Source organism: Syngnathus typhle, linkage group LG7, assembly GCF_033458585.1.
Source record: "Syngnathus typhle isolate RoL2023-S1 ecotype Sweden linkage group LG7, RoL_Styp_1.0, whole genome shotgun sequence".
Taxonomy (NCBI): domain Eukaryota; kingdom Metazoa; phylum Chordata; class Actinopteri; order Syngnathiformes; family Syngnathidae; genus Syngnathus; species Syngnathus typhle.
Window position 1 is genome coordinate 12,235,714 of NC_083744.1, and position 20,290 is coordinate 12,256,003.

Consider the following 20,290-nt stretch of genomic DNA (forward strand, 5'->3'; position numbering starts at 1 on the left):
AACATTGGTGTCATCTAGTGATGACCACTTCTAATTGCACAAGGCCTTAAAAGAAGGAGGAGGGCATGTAATGCATCAACAACGCTCGTGTTTGCAGCAGCGCACACTGCTTACACATATCAGGTAAGATTTAACATAGACGTGTGAAAATTAATCGATTAATCACCAACAAACCGATTATCAAATTATTTGCCTCCTATTTTAATAATCGAATAATTTTTTGGAGACTTATCTTGACTAAAGATTGTCCAAATGTTCCACTTCCAGGCTCTCAAAAGTAATAATTCTGTCATTCCTTTACTGCAGCAAAAGCAGTGTTTAATCAAAATAAACATTTGCCAACACTTGCTTTTACTTTGGAAAACAATGACCATCAATCGTTATAGTGTGATATTGCTTAACAGTTGTTTAGTTGTTTTAAAACAAGTAATTAAATGTAATCACTAAATAATACAAAATAAAATTCACTTGCTATTTTTTTACAGTGCATATACACGTTGTACATCAATTTCCAGTCTTCAATTGAGCTTAAAATATACATTTCTGGGGAATATAGGAAAAGAAAATCACTTAAGGACAGGGAGAACATGCATGCAAACTGTTCAACTTCTTATTTTATGCTACTATATTGTTGCATAAAACAGCTCAAACAAAAGTATTTGTCGCCATTGTACCAATATTGTGTCAATTATTTTCCGCAACTCTTTTAACAGACAACTTTATTACTATTTTTGTACTGAAACACCTCATATGAATAACAAGATTAAGTAACTAGTAACGAAAGTAAGATTTATAGTATAAATGACTAAATACATTAAAATATCCTATGTGGCATTCATGACAAGCATGATGACAGAATATAAAAATAAATATACAAATATAAAAATACATTCATACGTACGTCCTTAAAGACAAAATATTCTGAGTTCATATCTTGGCACAGACCTTCCTACATCTGCATCTTCTTTCTCTGGCTTATTGTGATTCCTCCCACATTCCTCAAATATCAGAAAACTGTAAATTGCTCAAAAGTGGGATTTGATTGCCAATTGTTTGTGTATAGATGATTGATTCAAACTTGATACTAAATCGCTTTTGGTTCGCCGTGATGACAGCATACACACATTAACCACACGGTGGCGGTAGACACTAAATGACTGAGCAGCCTTCAACGCCCGCTGTCTTGCCTTGCTTGGGATATATATATATGTTTTAATGCATTGGAGTGTTTAACATCATTAAGCATTAAACCATTGTGTATGTTTAACTTTACATCAACTCCTTCAAAGTACTTATGAATGTGTTCTTATACGGGGTAGTTCTGTTGCATTCAGCACATCGTTAACAAGTTTTACCAATTATGAATACATATTTATAAAGTAAATTAAATAAGCTCTTCATTTAATTGCATAAAATAATAATGGTATTAACTAATGGTAGCTTCATTGGTAATTTTTTTATGCAATTTTATTCAAATGTATACATTAAAAAAATATAATAAACATGATGCAAACATGATGGTGTCACATTTAGTACACGTTGTTTTACTGTTTATTCATTATGACTTGCTTTTTAAATTCATTGATACTTTTATTATGCGTTACTAAAGCAGAAAAAGTTGATTCTTCCAGAAATTGTCAAGTGCAAAAATTAGTCTACATTGCTTTGCGCATTATCAGGTTGTGTCATACAGTAATAAAATATAACCCTCACCAAATGAAACTAGAAAGGATAAACAGTTTCCTGTAGCAAATAGATTTGTCCTCATTTTACTATTATTTGTGCGTTGTCAACATTTGTCCTAAATATCCTTTTACCAAATGCAATTGTTTTTTTGTCATGGTTGCACTATTCTGATAAAGCAGCACGAAATCAATAAAGGACGGTGTGTGTTTGTCTGTGTGTGTGTGTTTTAAATTTTTATTTTCGGTTGAATCTAATTTTGTTGTTTTGTTTCCTTATATATTTGTGCTTTTTTTTTAATTTGCTGTTGTACTTGTTATGCTTTTGTTGAGTAGTTTTTGTTGTTGTATCTAGTTATTGTTTTGAATAGTTATTATTGTTTTTATTTGTAGTTGTTTTTAGATTAGTTTAGTTCATTTTAGTTTTTTGCCTTTGTGTTTTGCACTTCAGGGCCAACATAGCATCCATTAGAATTTAAGTATTTTGTTTGGTAGTATGTTGTGAAATTGGATTGTTGATTGTGACTGGTGTATCTTGGCTCAATTAGAGTGGTTTTCCAACTGGGGTCTCTGCTTGACACATTGCCCATGCATGTATTTTTTCTGTGGGTGCTCTGGATTCATTCAACACTTGAACGGAGGACAAATTGAAAACTCCTCGAAGCGTGTGCATGGTTGTTAGCATGTACCCTGGTGACCAGTCCATGCTGTCCCCTGCATCTCACCTCAAATCGCTTTCGCCAGTGAGGATAGGTGGTGTCGAAAATGGATGGATGAAGAAAGTATTTTCAGAGCTTGTAGTCAATCAATCACAGTGAGTTAAAACTCCTTGACATAAAAGTCAATAAACATGGTCATACATGATTATACAGCTTTACAGTTTATTTTCTGAGAAATATACAGGATGAAGTTTTATTTTTTTTTTTAAACTTGTTTATATTACAAGAAAACTTAATTTACTTAACACGAATTGCGTTTAATTAAGTATATGATTTGGTCAAAGGTTAAAAATTAAACGTCTGAAATAAAAGTAAGTTCTCCAAAACGTACAGTACAATATGTAATTTGGATCTTCATGTGCCTAATTGGCAGTGTATATTCTCTCTATCTTTTATTTTATTTTTTTTCATGCCCCCCTTCAATTGAGGAACTGGATGTAAAAGTGGCCAAAGTCACAGTTACACTGAGCAGCTACCTGGCTTCAAAGGCCTTGAGCAATGAGACTGGACCAAGATGAAACAGTGAAGCTCACACATAAACACACACAAAGCAGAGTAAGATGGGAGATAGAGGCCTTGTCCGACAGCTGAGATATAGCACAAAGGCCCTGGGGAGTTTCAGGGGAATTCCACAGAGGGAATTGGACATGTCTGATTTACACTAACACTTTGGCTAAACTTGCGATAAAAGTTCACAAAAGAAACATTGCTGGATCTGTCTTTATCCATCTTGCCCTCCATCAGTCTCGTCTCTCTTCTGCTCTTGTTATTTTCTCCGTACAAACTTGAAAATATCACATTATTGTGAAGCTGAGCATCATAATTTATGCGGCTATAGGAAATGAAAAAAAAAGTTTTGTACGAGCAAGGACGGAGAGGGGAGACGAGAGGAAGGAACACAAGGGGAGTGAAAGAGAGTTGAGAGACACTGAAAGAAAACATGTTCATTTTTTATCAGCCCTTTTCACCCAATGGGGAGTCGAGGAATGTAATGAAGAATCTGGCCAGAGATAAAGAGAGGAAAGTGGTTGGTACTGTACTGTACTAAGTACGCGTGTGTGATAATGTATATGACAATATTTTCGGGGGAGATCAGTTTTGGCTCAGAAGCGAATACGCTCACTGGGCGCTATATTAGGTACACCTACACCCACCTTGAGATTTATTAAGAGCTGCATAAAAGCAATACAGATAACACTGTATTGGTAGACAGTCCAAAAAAAGTTTTTAAATAATTTGTCTTTTGATAGTTATTTACTGTGGTATCAACGTACAACTGCCTCACACCATATTTAGTTTATTTGTTCCATTGTACAGTAAAAGGGGTAAAATATTCATTGCTCTACTATTCCGTGTATATTTCTACACCAATGCAAACATTTGTTAAATACAGTTATCGCTAAAATTGTTCATAGGTATGAATTTTGGGCATGACACAATAATGCTTATAGGTCAATCAAAATGCATTTTCTTTGTAGAGATGGAATATGATACATCAGTGTGCGGTTAGGGTCAATTAAATTAGGACAAAATAATCCTAATGTTATGGTTTGTTATTTTATAGGCAAAGTTGAAAAGAGTGTGACAACGGAGCTGTTCAGCAGTTAGTTTGTGCACATTTCATAATTGCTAATAGAAAATTGCTTAAACCTGAATAAATAATAATAATAATGGCTACAATGTAACAGAAAACATTTATACAGCGAACTCATCGTTATAATATTTCACTGGCATTTACTTTTTACAGCTTAATTGTTATTACATGTCAAAGAAGAAACAAAAATAGTTCCAGGATACATTCAAAGACAACCCACCCCCTCACCCACCAAAAAGTCACATGTATCCTCATGAAAAACTCAGTTCCCATGGCAAAGCAAAATTATTTACATCTTGACCATGTCCTGGTCACAGAGCCAGTGTGACCCAACAGACATTTGAGAACATGCAGTGTGTAAAACAAAGGCCGAGTCCATTATTATTTACACCCCTACACACAAAACTAAGGCAATGTTGACGCACGAGAGTTGAATTAAAAAAAAAGTTTACATCACATGACTGAACACCTAACTACAATTTTTGTTGACAGTGCGACCCAGACAAAAACACTAAAATTACTGTCTGCCAAGTCAGATGCAAATGATCACGACATTTCAGCTGTTTCACCTTTACAAACATGACCTTTGACATTTTTTTACAGCATTGAAAAAAAAAAAGTAAGAGCACATAGCAAGCTCCCTTATGTTCCAGTGACTCAATCCATGAAATAAAAATAAATAGTTGAACAGGTGATATTTACAAAAGTGGTGATGACAAACACTTTATTGTATTTGATTTGTTCCTGATATTGTGACAAATTACACTCTCTGCTTACCACAACATAATTTCTATCTGACCATTTTGCCATGCAAAAATGTACAAGAAATTATGCATGGCTTCTATTCTGACTTCTAATGAATTGATCTTACAATCAATTAGAGTTGGTCCAGTATGAATAAACTGGATTAGCAATCAGCCCCCTAAAAACGGATGCCGAAATGTAAGATGACGCTGATGAGTTACTTTTGTAATGATTACACTGGGCCCTTTAGATTAGATGTAAGTCTGCTTGCTCGGGTTTAAATTATTTCTGTGAGGTACAACTTTTTCCACAATCATTAAATCACATTTAATGCTCTTGGGGAGTATTCGGGTGAAAAGTGCGCTTTTATGACTCCCAAGGTTTTTCTGTGAAATCTGATTAATTGCTCAGTGAGTCATGTTCAGATAGGGCTGAAGCTAATAATTTGAAGCTTCACCAGAGAGCACTCGGGTTACTTTAACCCTCAAAAGGAATGGGCACAGGAATTTCATGAGTGGACACACATTCAAGAAGGAAAGAACGAAATGTCCTTGGGCAACCTCGGTTTCTGCTGCAATGATTTTGGCAGACAAAAGTATGAACAATCGATCAGTCCGACGCTATCGTTTTACCACAGTGAGTGAACGCAGACTCAGATGGTCAGTTGGAGCTTGGTGAGGTTTCTCTGGTGCATGTTGTGGTGCCTCACCAACTCATCACTGCGGGCAAACTTCTTCTGACAGTTTGGCCAACGGCAATGGAACGGCTTCTCGCCTGAAGGGTGAGTGGGAGACGTGCACATGGGGAAAAAAAAGAGGGTTAGGAAAACAAAGTATTATTGAAATATCTTTTGTTATTTTTCCATGCAGTAATCTATGTATCCGTTATGTCCAAATCATAAATTATTATATTCTGTAAACATGAACATGGATGAGGTATAAAAGAAAAAATTAAAGTTTACGCACTTGTTTTACCTGTATGAGTCCGGGTGTGTGTCTTAAGGTGATCAGACCGAGAGAATTTTCTCTGACACGTCTCGCATTGGAAGGGTTTAACTCCTGAACACGTGTACAATTTGCATGCACACAGATGGGAGTTTCACACACACACATGAGAGAAATTTTCAGCACACGCGCACAGAGAGGGAGACAGAAAAATAAAGTAGAGCAGAGACAGAAGTAGAGCCAATAATCAAACCTGTGTGTCTCCTTTGGTGTCTTTTGAGCTGGTCAGAGCGAGAGAAGCCCCGACCACATTCTGCAACGTCACAGTGGTAAGGTTTCTCCCCTAGACGCAGACAAAGAGAGGGTATTGAGCGAGCACAAATTTCCCTGTACTTGTCTGTTTGGCAAAAAATAACAGAAGCAATAGACTCCTCAATGCCAGATGTTTGCTTAAGAACAGGACAGCAAACAAGAGTGTCCTTGTGCAGTGATAGACAAAGATGAGAAAACAAGTCATGGCAAGGAGCTTTAAATTTAATATTTTGCAATGGAGGATAGCATTGCACACATCTGTCTTGACTTATTTTGTATATTTAAAGATACAATAAAGCATTTGATTATAAAAAAAAAAAAATGGGCATGAAATTTTAAATGCAAGTATGTAATTCTATATGCTTATTATCCCCTGGCTAAAATTGTATCACAGTTAGAAATGCTATTCAAAACACTCTACTTCAAGTCAACGTTATTATGCTACTATAACTTAAGTTTGTAATATATACTATGTAATGCTAAATTTAAAAATCAGATTTTTGATGGTATATTTTTAACACTTTGTAGCAAAAATAATAAAACTAAAGCAGTGAAAGATATACACATGAATATTTTCACTCATCTTTTTTCCCCCTGCCTATAATTCACAACAACTAAATTAGTTTGAACTTGCTTGCGAGTTATTTTGCTTTAATAAAGTGTGTATGTGTGTGGGAGAGGGGTCTGATAAAACTCAAAAAGGCACAAAGAAGTAACAATGCACTCTTGCATTCACCTGTGTGTTTGCGGCCGTGCATCTGCAGATGAGACAGCTTAAAGTAGCGCTTGTTGCATCCTGGGTGTGGACACATGAATGGACGTTTCTCGCTGCTTTCTGATCGAACTATTGCTGGACCAATGCTGGGAACCCGCCTTACATCCTGCATGCACACACACACATTAACAAAACAAATGAAATATCTCATGCCTGTAAAATATAATCCAGACATTCTGATTTATATTTATTCCATTCAGTTAATAAGACTAATCATGTAATTTAATCAACCTTGCTCTTTTGGGATCATTAAAATAAAATAGTCTTATTCCTTCTTTATTTTCATTTGATAATAATTAGCTGTAAGGTGACCCCGATTTGACTGCAGCCCATTGGGAGCTGTTAGTCACGCCTTTTAGACAGAGCGCCCCATTAGAACCCTGCTGCTCACTGCAAATGCCCTGCGGAAGAGAATCACAGCAAATACCATAAAGAACACAATAAGAGTTCAACAACAATCAGGAAAATAAAGCGAGACCTTATCTTTATACGGTTTGAAGGAATTTGAACTATTTTGTCTCTCTTTTGTGAAACCTGTGATTGTTACATTTGTAAGATACCCATGTTAATTTCCTGCCTCTAAATGTTTGCCCCATTGAAATCTTCACATCAAAAGGTGACCAAGCATGAAGAATGATTCCATTAACTTTGATGCACTTTGCCTGCTTTAAAACACCTCTGTCATTCTTCAGACCAAGCACATGTTTGCAGCACGTTCAAGACACTGGATCACATTGTGTAGTCAGTCCAAACAAAAAAGGCCTGCTCAGCTACTTCGGACCAGTTTGACTGCCAGAAGTAACCAATTTGGTAAAAAACAAAACATATTCAAATTAATAATACAGCTTGGCTGATCATGTTCCAAGAAAGCCAATTCACTATTGTATGAAATGAAAACCTGCATGAAGCACCTCTGGTACATGTGAGCCCAAAAGACACAAGTATGCATCCTGGCTATTGTGGATGTGGCTCAAAGACAAAAAGGCAAACTTTTTTGTTGTGGTCAACACAGACAAAGTCCTACTCTATGAAAAAATAAAATAAAAAAAATCAGATCAGTAATTTAAGTCTTCACAGTTAGCACCAGCGTCAGTCAGGACGGAAACATTCTGTACCTGGTTGACGTGGGTCTGAGATGGACTGGTGGGGGTAAACAGGTTTGTTTTAGCAGACTAAACACTCCTATCTGCCGAGGACTCTTTAGAATCTGTGTGTAAATGTGGCAGTAGTTGGAGGTACTCAGTTTGCTTCAGTTCTTTTGTTGAATGAATCTTCACAGATTGGAAATAATTGCCTGCAAGCTAAGATCGAGCCGTATCAGAAATGGGGAGAGGACCAGATGTAGTAGTTATACATTCTTGTCATTCCTGCAATGCTTCTTTGTACTGTGCAAACTGTAAATTGCATGATAAAAACTGTTATGGCTAAATCTCAACCTGAGGCTATTGCAAGATTGCACAAAATCCAGAGAGTGAATCAAAATGGTGTGGAAGGTGACTGTATACCGTGCTATATATTTCACTGGTGATTCCAAAAGATGAACTAGTAAACCAGATAGCGACTTACAGTTAACATCACTTCTAGAGTAGGACTCTTCTGGGAGGATAGAGTAGCGGCAAGAGATTCAGATGGCAGATGATCATTTGTAGACTTTAGGTTCATATTCACATTCATGGATCTTCAAACTCAATACAGAGAGATGATAAATATCATATTGCTAGTGGTGCGATCATTGTGCAATTAGCACAACAATGAGCCGAGCTATATCATTCATACGGAATCAGTTTTTATAAAATACAGTCTGCCAACATTCTAAATAGTTGAAAACTGTCCACTACTCCACTTGACTCAGTCTGGATTTATTCTGAATTCTTGAAGGAAAACACCAAAAATCTTGAATCTAAACAGGGGATTACTAAATCTCTCAAAGCATCATTTATAGCTCATCACAAAGTCAAAAACAAGAAACATCATAAAGCATATAGCACTGAGATCATAACATGTATCAAAGGGCCCTATTTTGGTAAACTGGCAACCATTTGCTTTGCATAAAAACAAGTGTAAATTCTATTTCAGCATAACCCCCAATTTATCCACAATTTGGTTCCAGAAAGGAGACGGCACATCATTTTTGTGCCAGTCATGTTTATAAATTTGGTAGCCGTGCGACACTGCACTGGGCATTCCTGCCACAGCCCACTACACATCTGGCAATTTGGTAAAAAAAAAAAAAAGGTAAGCTAGATTTAGGCTACCTAGAACCACGCATAAGGGATATGAAGTGAAATTAAAGCATTAAATGCTTAGTCCACAGACAGACATACCTGTATTCCTCTGAAGACGCCATGTGTGTGTATGCGGTACTGTGTGCTGCAGCTGTACACCATGGGCGCGCTTGGGTCACTGTCGTAGCCCCCTGCATGACTACAAAGAGAAGAGACAAGATTTGAGCAGGGTCAAGTTGCTGTTCTGAGAAATTTACTAGGGCCAAATGAGGTAAAAATGTGGAGTAGACACAAAGCACACAACATTTGGGTCTGTGCCGTCTGCCTTGTATGGTGCCCCTGAGAGAATAAGTGAGAAAAAAAATCAAGGTTGAGGGAAAAACAACTTTTGCAAGATCTCACAATCCTTTGATATATTCTGGATCCAAAAATTGAATCAGAATTAAGCATACAATAAAGGCGTTTCAGTGAGACTAGGGAGTATTCGGGACGAGGAGCTAAGTTTTGATAGTGTTTATATTTCTGGTCAGGTCACCTGGGAAAATAAATCCCATGTGAGGGACCAGACAAAGCAAGTCTGAGAAAATTATGATGAATAAAATTATCAGACATGTTTTTGCTGGGCGTTACAGTGAACATTTTTTTACATTTCCCCCTGTGCCCCTGCTGATTTAGTGGCTGAAAGTACACAGAGTATCTGAAAGCAGGTCTAAGTTGTGGCACAGGTGGTGTAACACGATTTTAGTGACTCTGATCAAGGTGCTGTCAGACAGATTCTGACCACTGTGAATGTGTGGTGGAAGTCCTAATACATTTCATTCATACATGATAACATCTTTAGAATAATTTTAAAATCACCCCCTGAGCCGTTGTCCAAGTGGCCACTTCACAGTGACGATCTACGATCACGCTGACCATCTTAACATCATCAGCAAGTGGAGATCTTATTGTAATTCCTTGGTCATGTACTTTGCATCTGCATGGACTCCAGCGAGTTAGTTTATACATGCTTCTCCGGCGCTAAATGAAAAAAGGAACCACTCTATTTCTATTGACCTGAAGCAAGCCGACTGTGTTCACTCCCACAACAACACACGTGGCAAATAAAAATAAAAAATAGACGAAGAAATAAAACTCCATTCATGCACACAATTCCGTTTGGCATCAAAATAGGGTTACATCTCTTGGCTGGACAAAGTGGCTGAGGAAAGAAGTTTGATAAGTCTGGGATCATCCTATCTCTGGATAACCGTGTGGAGGAGTAGAACAACACTTGCATTGTGCGACACATCTGCAAGGGTAACCTTCAACATCTTCTGATAACATCCACTGAGAAACGTGTGTGTATTACCCTCTGTCTGTAAGCAAGCAGAATCTTGTCGCTACATCTGCCAGACAATGGCATTTATTTGTCAACCCAAATAAATGTATGAGCACCTCATATTATATACAATAAAAGCTACAAAACAAATAATTCGTTTTCAAACTAGACGAGTAAAAACTGGTCAAATATTAAAAACAAAAAGATATTAAAAGTGAAGACAATTTGCAATTCTAGTCATGACACACGAATTTGATGCACAATTTGTCTTCAACCACATAAAATGATGTAGTGGGCCGTATCTGGCCCCCGGGCCTTGAGTTTGACACCTGTGCAGTACAATAACAGAAGAGAAATGTTTCATCAACCAAAATATGGCCATTAAAATATTAGAAACAACTCTGTATATGGGACACTGCAGTTTGACATTACTGCAAACTACAACCACCAAAAGTACACAGATTGAAAAGTCAATGTAAAGCGACTAGCACTCTTTATGAAGATGGAACTTGGGGTCCATGTCTTACACTTTAACTCATCGCAACAGTGTCAGCTGAGCATCTTATGCAACATCAAACATCTACAATATGCTACACAACAACCCGCCTAATGTTTCATGCACGTACACATTGAGAAAATCCCATGCAGCTTGTGTGTGTTTGTGTGACCTAAACTAAAACTGTGCTCAACTCCCCAATGCTTCCTCTTCCTCCAACCAGTTTCTCTTTATCTCATTCTCTTCCAACGACTCCCACCTCTTCCTCCCTCTCATCTCTTCCTCTTCAACCTTACTCCCCCATGCCTCTGTATCCCCCATTGATAGAGCGGCACAAATGAAGAGCAAGACATTTTAATCAAACTTTCATCGCCAACCCTATTTGACACATACTTTTCTAAACTAGCTTTTCATGCACGTACACAACTTTATAAGAAGCATTCACGTATGAAACACACACCTGTTCATTTACTATGGTGGGTGGATGCCTGCTGATTCAAAAGCATTTGCAGGTCATGATGACACTGCAGTAGTACAATGTGGATGGATTTTTAAATTGCATTTTGTTAAACATATTTTTCTCCCAAAACTTGCATATTTGGGTTCTAAGTTTGTCCATGAAGAAAGGACATAAATGTAGTCTCCTTTCAAAATCAGGTCTAAAATTCTGATCTAATAAGTTAATGTTTTGTTTGTGTGTTAGTTTCCATGAAGCAGGAGGGAAGAAAGGCAACAAACCTGATTACACTACTGGATGTGGACTTTTTTTTTTTTTTAATTCAGTTTTAATTTGTTCTTGGATTTGTCTAATTTGTTAGCTTTTAGAGTCTTTTGGAGGGCCATAATGATGCAAATAAATGTATGAGCACCTACAGTAAAAGCTACAAAACAAACTGACAAATAATTCTTATTCAAATCAGATGAGTAAAAACTGGTCAAATATTTAAAATCAAAGATATTATTAAAAGTGAAGACAATTTGCAATTCTAGTAATGACACACGAATTTGATGCACAATTTGTCTTCGCGGGCCACATAGAGACTCCAGTGACACTTAAATGAATGTTTTTGGAGAATGTACTCCAAGAAAACCCATGCAAGCACAGGGAGTGCACGCAAACCTGGACTCAAATTCCCATCCTAAGTACTGTGAGCCATATCCGCTAACCACTCCTCCACCCTGCCACATAACAAATATACTAAACCAACATTGCCATATGCACGTCAGCTTCCCGCAGACACCACTAATTCACTTTTGAAAAATTGCACCCAACTGGCTGCGTCTTCGTAAAGATAGCGATGGATGAGTTCCTACCTCTTCATGGTGGATGCCAGTGTATTGACAGGGTTCCAAGCCACACACTCCAACTGAGAGGTCATTTGATATACATTTTCACCACTGTGGAGGACAAACAAGATGTAGAAAATAAAACTCATGAGCTGAGAGTCCCCTTGTGATGTTATGTAGCTTCATGTTGTCCCCAAGGGAACACTGGTGACAAATGCCAACACATTTACACATAGAGGCACAGAAATACACACACGCACAATTTGAGGTTAAAGAAGATAAAAATATTGCTCAAGACAATTGAACTCACCAGCAACATGAATGAAACAAAGCCAAGAGGCATGGCCGTGACCTTTCATGCTCACGTTTATGTACACGCGCAAATGCTGGATTTACAGCCTCCTATATACGCCACCTACAGCCTGCAAACAATCTGGAGAGACGAGTGGGAGTGACACCCTGCTCAAAGCATAGCTACCATTTAGTGGGGCCTCACAAACAGCACAGTTGTAGTTGACATTGAGGCTGGACACAAGATTCAACAATTCAACTGAATAATTCATTACTTCATTAAAAGGAATAAAACAGCATCAATGTGTTTTACCAAAGGTTGGTGTGTAAGCTAAATCTTATTTTATTTCATCTGATATCCTCATTGTTACTATCAATCTATTTCCCAACTTTTGTCTCCCCAAACAAAATTATTCCAAAAAGTACTATTCCTGAAGCAATGATGAATGTTTCATATTTTGATTTACTCACAACTCTGCTTAGTGTGAAATGTAGGCCCTCTTTGTTGAACAAAAGCTATTGCTTATAAATGGCAACATGGAAAAATGTGTTAACTGCATCTTCTGCCATCCAACGGAAGAGCAAATAATTGTTCTGTCACTATACATCACTGGCATTGACGGATAGAAACAATATTTACGGTAAAAAGAATAAATGCTAATACCAACATACAGTATTTACAGCCCCACATAAATCACACCTAATACAACATCAGCATATTTTATTTCATGTGGATCAAGTGGGCCAACTTGACATCATGCCAATTAAACACAGTGCAACTTGTACCAGGCTGTGAGATTAGACAACCACATCAACCCATATGTGTGTGCGTGCAGGCGTATGCATGTTTCTGTGGAAGAGAAACAGGGGGGGAATATAAACTTGGAGGTCTGCTGGTCGTCATTGTCAGAAAAATAAGCCGTAGCTTCCCAGCAAACACGCACACACACAGACCCACATCACACTGTGGCATTCACAGAGACTCTACTGCTGCTCGGCACTCTCGAAGGAAAACACTATCATAAAATGTGAAGGATGTTTTTTGGGAAAAGCAGCGGAAACTGGTAAACTCCTAGTGCTGCATTTATGACTTGTCCCCATAAGTAATGGGCTGATAGTCGATCATTTTTAATTGTAATTGATTGCATGATTTCCAGAGTTGATGTACCGTATTTTCCGCACTATAAGGCGCAACGGATTATAAGGCGCACTGTCGGCTTTTGAGATAATTGGAGGTTTTTAGGTGCGCCTTATAGTGGGGAAAATACGGCATATACAGTATATATATGTGGTGCACTGGTTAGCATGTCCACCTCACAGATCAGAGGTTTAAGGGTTCAATTCTGTCTCTGGCCTTCCTGTGTGGAGTTTGCATGTTCTACCTGTGCCCGTGTGGGTTTCCTCTGGGTACTCTGGTTTCCTTCCACATCCCCAAGACATGCAGTTTACCACTCCAATTTGTCCATGTGTGATAGTTGAGGAATTCAATGAGTTATGTTTATAGAGTGCTAGTGAACTGCGACGAAAAGAAAAACTCTAGGTGTTGTATATCTCTGGTTTTAGCAACTAGCTATCTTACAACACTAACATGCAATAACGGACGGAGATGCTCGTGGTTGGCGACAATGCAAAGTGAGATTTTACTTTAGGTAAGCCATTTAGAACGGAAACAACACCAATTCCATTGTTAGAACAAAAATGACGCAATTTTTCTGCTGATTATCTTAATACGTTTCCAAATAATTGAATCGCCCAATTATAAGAGCGATTTCAGATCCACTTCAAATTTTTCAACCTCTATTCTAGTTTTAATTCACACATCAGAAATACTTTTCAAACTCATCCATCATATGTCTAGACATGCACACACAAACATCAGGAAAGGAAATTGAACCACATCGAGAGGAAAGCTTCAATGCAGTGCTTCTCAATTATTTTCTGTTACGCCCCCCCCTAGCAAGAAGAAAACTATTCGCGCCCCCCCTCCCCACCGTGACTATCCTAACTTGTCTTGTAAGTCGTAAAATGTTGCACTGTCGCAAACGTGACAGAAGTAACAATGAGAGCGCCACTGCCCCCTGCTGTAGTAAACGCGCAATTACACTTTATTCTAGTACTGCCAAAAAAAAAGCCTGTTCCCCAGGGTCACACGCGCCCCCCCAGGAATAGCACCGCGCCCCCCAAGGGGGGCGCGCCCCACTATTTGAGAAGCACTGCTTCAATGGCACAGAGACCTGTCCTGAAGGTGAACATCCTGTTCAAACGGCATCCTGTCATCGTTCACTGAATTACAATGAAACAATAGTTGCAGAAAATTCCCACCTTTAATTGCTGTTGTATCATAAAAATAGATTTTGCATGTGAGGTCAGCATCATGACACTATTTGTAATCAATGTGTACAAAGTATGTGTGTGTATGTACCTGTTGTAAGGATTCCTCAGCAGCAGAGCCTGACTGCCGGTACAGCTGTCTGAAGGGTTGTGGCATCCGTACATTGAAGGGGGCATAGGATACTGCTGCTCTGCTACACGTATACACAAAAATATACACATGCATACAAACATGTACATAATGAGGCACACACAGACATATTGTATACTGCACGCAATTGTTTCTGTCAGCATTCGTGTAATTCTTAACCTGTTTTCAAGCTCACGTGTCTCGTATAATGCAATGCTGAACATCAGCATAGACTTCAGAATTTTATTCCAAAAAATGTACCTGTTTTTCAAATCAAAATCTAAATGAATTAAAATGCCATTATTGCATTCCAGCGCCCCAATAAATGTTTTAATGGGGAAAAGAAAGCACTAGTATGAAAACATAGTAAACAGAGAGAATGAAATAAATAAAAGTAAAATTAAATAACATGTTATAGAAGTGAAGTAACTTAGTTACTTTTAAAAGCAAATGATCCATAAAGTTATGAAACTACTTTTTCAAGGTAATTGTTGTGACACTATTTTGCGAATTTGCATAGACATTTTCACTATAGCCTCCTTACATATTCTTGATATTGAAAAATGCCCATCCAATTTAATAAAGGTGTTATGATTAAAACAATTTGACCCAGGAAGGGATTCTTTTTTTACTTCTATTGGAATATTTGATTCAAAAAACGTACAAATGGTCGGATGAAGTTATGTTATGGATTGCTTTCCACTGTGGAGCTCCCAGGGTCAATGGAAAGCAAGGATGGGTATCAAGTTCCATTATGTTAGTCTTCTTTAAGGCCTTTTCTATTCATCCCCTTTTCCAATCTTTATCCCCAAATCTCATTTTTCTTTCCCTGTGTTTGCTACTCGAGAGTAAACTGCTCCCTTGACAGTTCCTTGCATTCCAATTTCTCTCCCACCTCCAAAAATGCTGCTTATTTCTGCTGCAAAGATGTCCCAAAATTTATTGGAACAATGACACAACACAAAAAAACCCTCTATTTTCACTTATCACCACTAACACACGCTGAGTATTTTTAACGGGATGGGTAGGTGGATGAAAGAGTGGATGAGAAGAGAAGCCCAGGGAGTTTGTGAGTCAGGATGTGGGTGATTTATTCTTCTGACAAACCAGGTCAACACGAAGACGTCAGAAGACGTCCCCAATGTGAGGTCAGCGGTCTTACAGATGCGGTCGTGCACCCACTCGCGAGACATAAATATACATATTCAGTTAAATCTGTTTTAGTCCCCTGACGCATTGATTTCGTGCGATGTTACATCATATCAAACATACCGATGGAATTCTGATGACTTAGAGTGTCTTCATGTTTGAAGGAGTGGTTGGAGAACTGCGAGCTGGGGTGAGTTGGAGTGTGACCGTAATTGCTGGCGCCATCGAACGGGACTGTGCTGTAACCTGCAACACACAAACACAAAATTCAAGTCACATTAATGTATCTTTTATTTTAAAATTAAATCACCATCATCAGCATGTTGTTGCTCTGATTAAACAGCAATTAGTTATACCTCAAAATATTATTAGTATAATAACTATTTAGTTGTCAAATCTGTAATCAAATAAACACACTTAAACACACACGCTGAATCAATGTCTGAGACTCAGATGTGATTGATGACATGACTGACTAAATGGCAGAACTCACCCCCATAAATCACACACGCAAGACACACAAACACACACTGAGTTAAGTTTAAATGCAATGTAGCGCGATAAATTGAGTGGGAATGAAAAAAAAAAAAAACTCATCCCATTATTTTCTACTTCCTTTGCATGTTCCTGCATTGATGAGTGCGTATGTTTTTTCCATGTGAAATTGAATTTCTCTTTTAATTTGAAAATCATTAATTACCCACCAAACCGTGAATGGCATATTGTCCATCCAGATGGAACTAGACTCAGCCATGGGTGCCTCTTCACAAGGTAGAAGTTTTCGCGGTGACGCCTCGGTCTCTGAGTGACCCTGCCCCGCTATCAGCTCTACTGTGTGACCTGAGTCTTGCTCTTAGTTTGTTTGCCTGCGCTTGTCCAGCCACAGCGGGGACCAGATAAACCAGGTCAGAGGTCAGCTCAGTGCTTTGATTATAATGTTATTCCTAAATTATCTGCTTGATAAGCATGTTATTGCTAATTAATCTACTGGGCACGGATAAACAGTTCTATTATCCTGAATGAACACAACCGAATGTGATCCTCATTGTTGACATTTGACTTGTCTCTTTTAGCCCATGATTTAAAAACCATTTTGAAATCTGAAAATAATAATGTGGTCACTAAATCAAATCCAGTCGATTTACAATAAGATAAAAGGCATCAAAAGTGACCATTTGAATGGATTGATAAATTAATATTTTAATTGTAAGCCACAAAAATGGTCTCAAATTCCCAAATTGATTGTGACTTTCTATGCTTGTGCGGAAGAAACATCTTGAGAAAACATTCACTATCTTTCACTAAGTTATTTAAATTGCTTGCACTTAATTCCTAATCATTTATTGTAAAATTAAAGATTTCAAGCTGTGAATTACTGCATTGTATTTTATACTTGAGAAATTGTGTTGATTGGGATCCTTCATTTTACTGATCACTGTTCATTTTACATTTGACTGATGTTTCAAGTTTTTTACAATCTACATAAATCGTATTTAAATCAAAATACTCGCTAGTAGAATTGAATCAGAAGCGACAAACATTTTAGTGTGCAATGCAATGCTCAACAAAACATAGTTGTATTTTTAAAGAATAAAAAAATCTAATCTAGATTATGAAAAACAGGCAATAAAATGTATGATACAGAATTTTGGGTCAAAATAATGTCAGAGCATCAGATACAATTATTCCATGTCTTCCCTGGTGCTGACATTCATAACTCATGAACTTCATCAAACACATTTGCAAAATCAAATAAAATGCAATAAATATGCTGCATCACATATTCTGCCGTTACAAAAGTAATAACGCTCAGCGTTCACTATCACTGTCCGAGAGGTTCTTATTTAACAAAATGGTTTTATTGCGGTTGTAATTTCAGTTAAATACTATTCTCTCATATAACTGGTTTCAGCCCGATGCAATGCAGCTCTCCACTAATGACCTCTTTGATAAATGAATGGAAAATAAGCATTGCATTTTTGGACACAACCTTTACTGATGGAATCGTGTATGTATTTGTGAGTGTAGCTAATATTGTGCTGACTGAGTGCAGCAGGTCAGTTCCACGTAAAAAGAAACAGAAGCCTTTTGTTTCAAATTCTATCATGTCAGTTGTGGTGCTAAATGATGTATCCATGTAATCTTTGTCTTCCCAATATATGTTTTTTTTTTTTCTTTTAACTTTTAACAACTACTTCATTAGGAATAGTGCAGCGCGTCCATGAACTTTAAACTGCATAAAGCAACAGTCAAAAGTAATTTGTAGAAAAGTGTGAGTTTCATTCTATTTCTTCAGAATCTTGCTTATCATAGACTCTAGAAAGTCAGTGAGACATTGAGGGATTGAAGTGAACAAGGAATTGGAGGCCGTGAAGGCAACAGCTCAACATAGGTCATAGGTCACACAGATGTTATGTTAAGAGAATGAGCTACACATGAAGACAATCTGTATAGAGCAGGTAACACACGTGCACATACACATGTAAAAAAAAAAAAAGGTGTACAGTAGAGCATGTACCTGTCTGGTTGCGGGCGGCAGGCTGTGTGTCCATGCAGTTGGTCAGGTATGGTGGGTTGCTAAACATCCTGCTGGGGGGTTGGTGATGATGCGGGGCACCGACTGAAGGTGGCTGGGCGGAGGGGGCCGGTGCAGGAGGGGGTCCCCCGAAGGCGGCCCCGTATCGACAGGCCCCCGTGCCCGTGAACTGCCCCGAGAAGTGGACGGTGAAGGCGCTGAGGCCGCAGTGAGGATCCGAGTCCAGGTGGTGGGGGTCGCTCGCGCTCCCCCAGCTGGGCTCCTGCTTGATGAACGAGTGCGGCCCGAGGGACGTGTGAGGGGGTCCCAGAGATGAGTAAGGGGAGGTGGCAGTGTGGAAGTCCAGGACGGGAGCCCACTGTGGGGCCGTGTTGACTGCTAGACAGCTTGGACTGGGCCCGGCTGGAACGGGAGGTAGCAGGGAGTTCAGGTCACGTACATCTGAACCCATTGTGGTCCAAAATTAACAAAATAAATGAAATGATGGACGTTGCTTCCTTATCGATTAAAAAGCCTCACTGCCCTCTCGCACCCAAAGATCCACCTTGTTGCATAAAAGTCTAGCCAAAGTCTGGCTCAGTTGAAGCCCGTCGTTTTTTTGAAAATAGCACACACTCTGCGGAAACTCCTCAAGTTCATGGTGATGCAGCGGTGAGGTCAACTTTACGACGTTGGAAAGAAAAACAGAAGAACACAACCGGCTGGGGTCTTTGCTTTGTCGTGGAGGAGTGTTGGGTCCATTCAAGAAGCACAGAGGTTGTCTTCTCTAATAGTGATCTCTGTGAATGGAGGAAGAGGAGTGGACCAGTGAGGAGGAGTAGCCCTCTTTACCCTCCATGCTCTCCATCTGTGTGTATCTGTAGGCGGAGTCAGGAGGTGACACTATATTTAAACACCAATATATTTTCTTTGAGTCATTTATTTTATGCATACAATCATTAAAAAAATGCATTATGACAAGTTGAGTTTATTTTCTTAAAAAACGTAACATCACAAACGAGATGACTATAAAATACATACAATTATATTTTGAATCAGTCTACAAAAATATTGTGTATATTTCATGATACGGTTGTAGTAAAATAAAATGATGTTAAAATATATTGTTAAATTATAATATATTACCACATGTATGTCTTTATTTGCAAATTTCCCCATAGGGAGACTAATAAAGCTTTTATTATCTCATTATTATTATTATCCCTACATTATATTTTGTTTTAATACTTGAAAGATTGTTTACATACTTACGTAAAATGTATGGCATTTCTATTGTGTCCAACTATAATATTATGAAGAATATGCATTTTCAATATTTATTGCACAGTGTTACTTCAACATGAAATGATCTGTATTCCGGTTAAAAGTATTTGGTTTGATAATTATTTGAATCGTGTTAACTAAGAGATGGGGCCTCTCCAGAACGAATGTCACCACCATGATAAAATAATAAAATATAATACACAGACTGAAAAAAAAAAAGTTTTTATATATTCACCATTTTCACTGTCAGTATAATTTTAGCACAATGGCACTTTTATTCAGCAAAGCTTTCCACACACATACTAAAATTACAACTCTTGTTATTTTGCCCACAACAGTACAAGTTTCACAAACTGTGCATTAGTGTATCAGTACTAATATGCTAAAATTTGGGACAGAACAGATTGGATTGGATAAGAATTTGCACTCAAGCACATCTGCAACATTAAAAGCTAGAAATAAAAAAAACAATTAACACCAGACGTGTCTTA

General features: G+C 38.1%; 1 protein-coding gene across 2 annotated transcripts; it reads right to left on the reverse strand.

Annotated features, from left to right (window-relative positions):
- Positions 1-3,682: 3,682 nt before the first annotated feature.
- On the reverse strand, positions 3,683-19,293 carry wt1a (WT1 transcription factor a). 2 transcript variants are annotated; one of them, XM_061284253.1, is made up of 9 exons: positions 18,519-19,293; positions 16,124-16,246; positions 14,813-14,915; positions 12,127-12,210; positions 9,095-9,194; positions 6,732-6,876; positions 5,937-6,026; positions 5,705-5,797; positions 3,683-5,513 (listed from the first exon to the last, which is right to left on the reverse strand). In XM_061284253.1, the coding sequence occupies exons 1-9, from the start codon at positions 18,985-18,987 to the stop codon at positions 5,392-5,394; spliced, it is 1,329 nt and encodes a 442-aa protein (XP_061140237.1). In that variant the 5' UTR covers positions 18,988-19,293; the 3' UTR covers positions 3,683-5,391. The 2 variants fall into 2 exon arrangements, with proteins under 2 accessions (XP_061140237.1, XP_061140238.1); XM_061284254.1 differs by lacking the exon at positions 12,127-12,210.
- Positions 19,294-20,290: the final 997 nt, after the last annotated feature.

Bases quoted from the DNA above. Each gene is read 5' to 3' on its own strand.
- wt1a (XM_061284253.1), bottom strand. From the start codon at position 18,987: ATGGGTTCAGATGTACGTGACCTGAACTCCCTGCTACCTCCCGTTCCA. The intron at 16,247-18,518 runs GTACATGCTCTA...TGTGTGTTGCAG, and splicing joins TGCCGCCCGCAACCAGACAG to GTTACAGCACAGTCCCGTTC. The intron at 9,195-12,126 runs GTAGGAACTCAT...TTCTCTTTGTAG, and splicing joins CTGGCATCCACCATGAAGAG to TCATGCAGGGGGCTACGACA.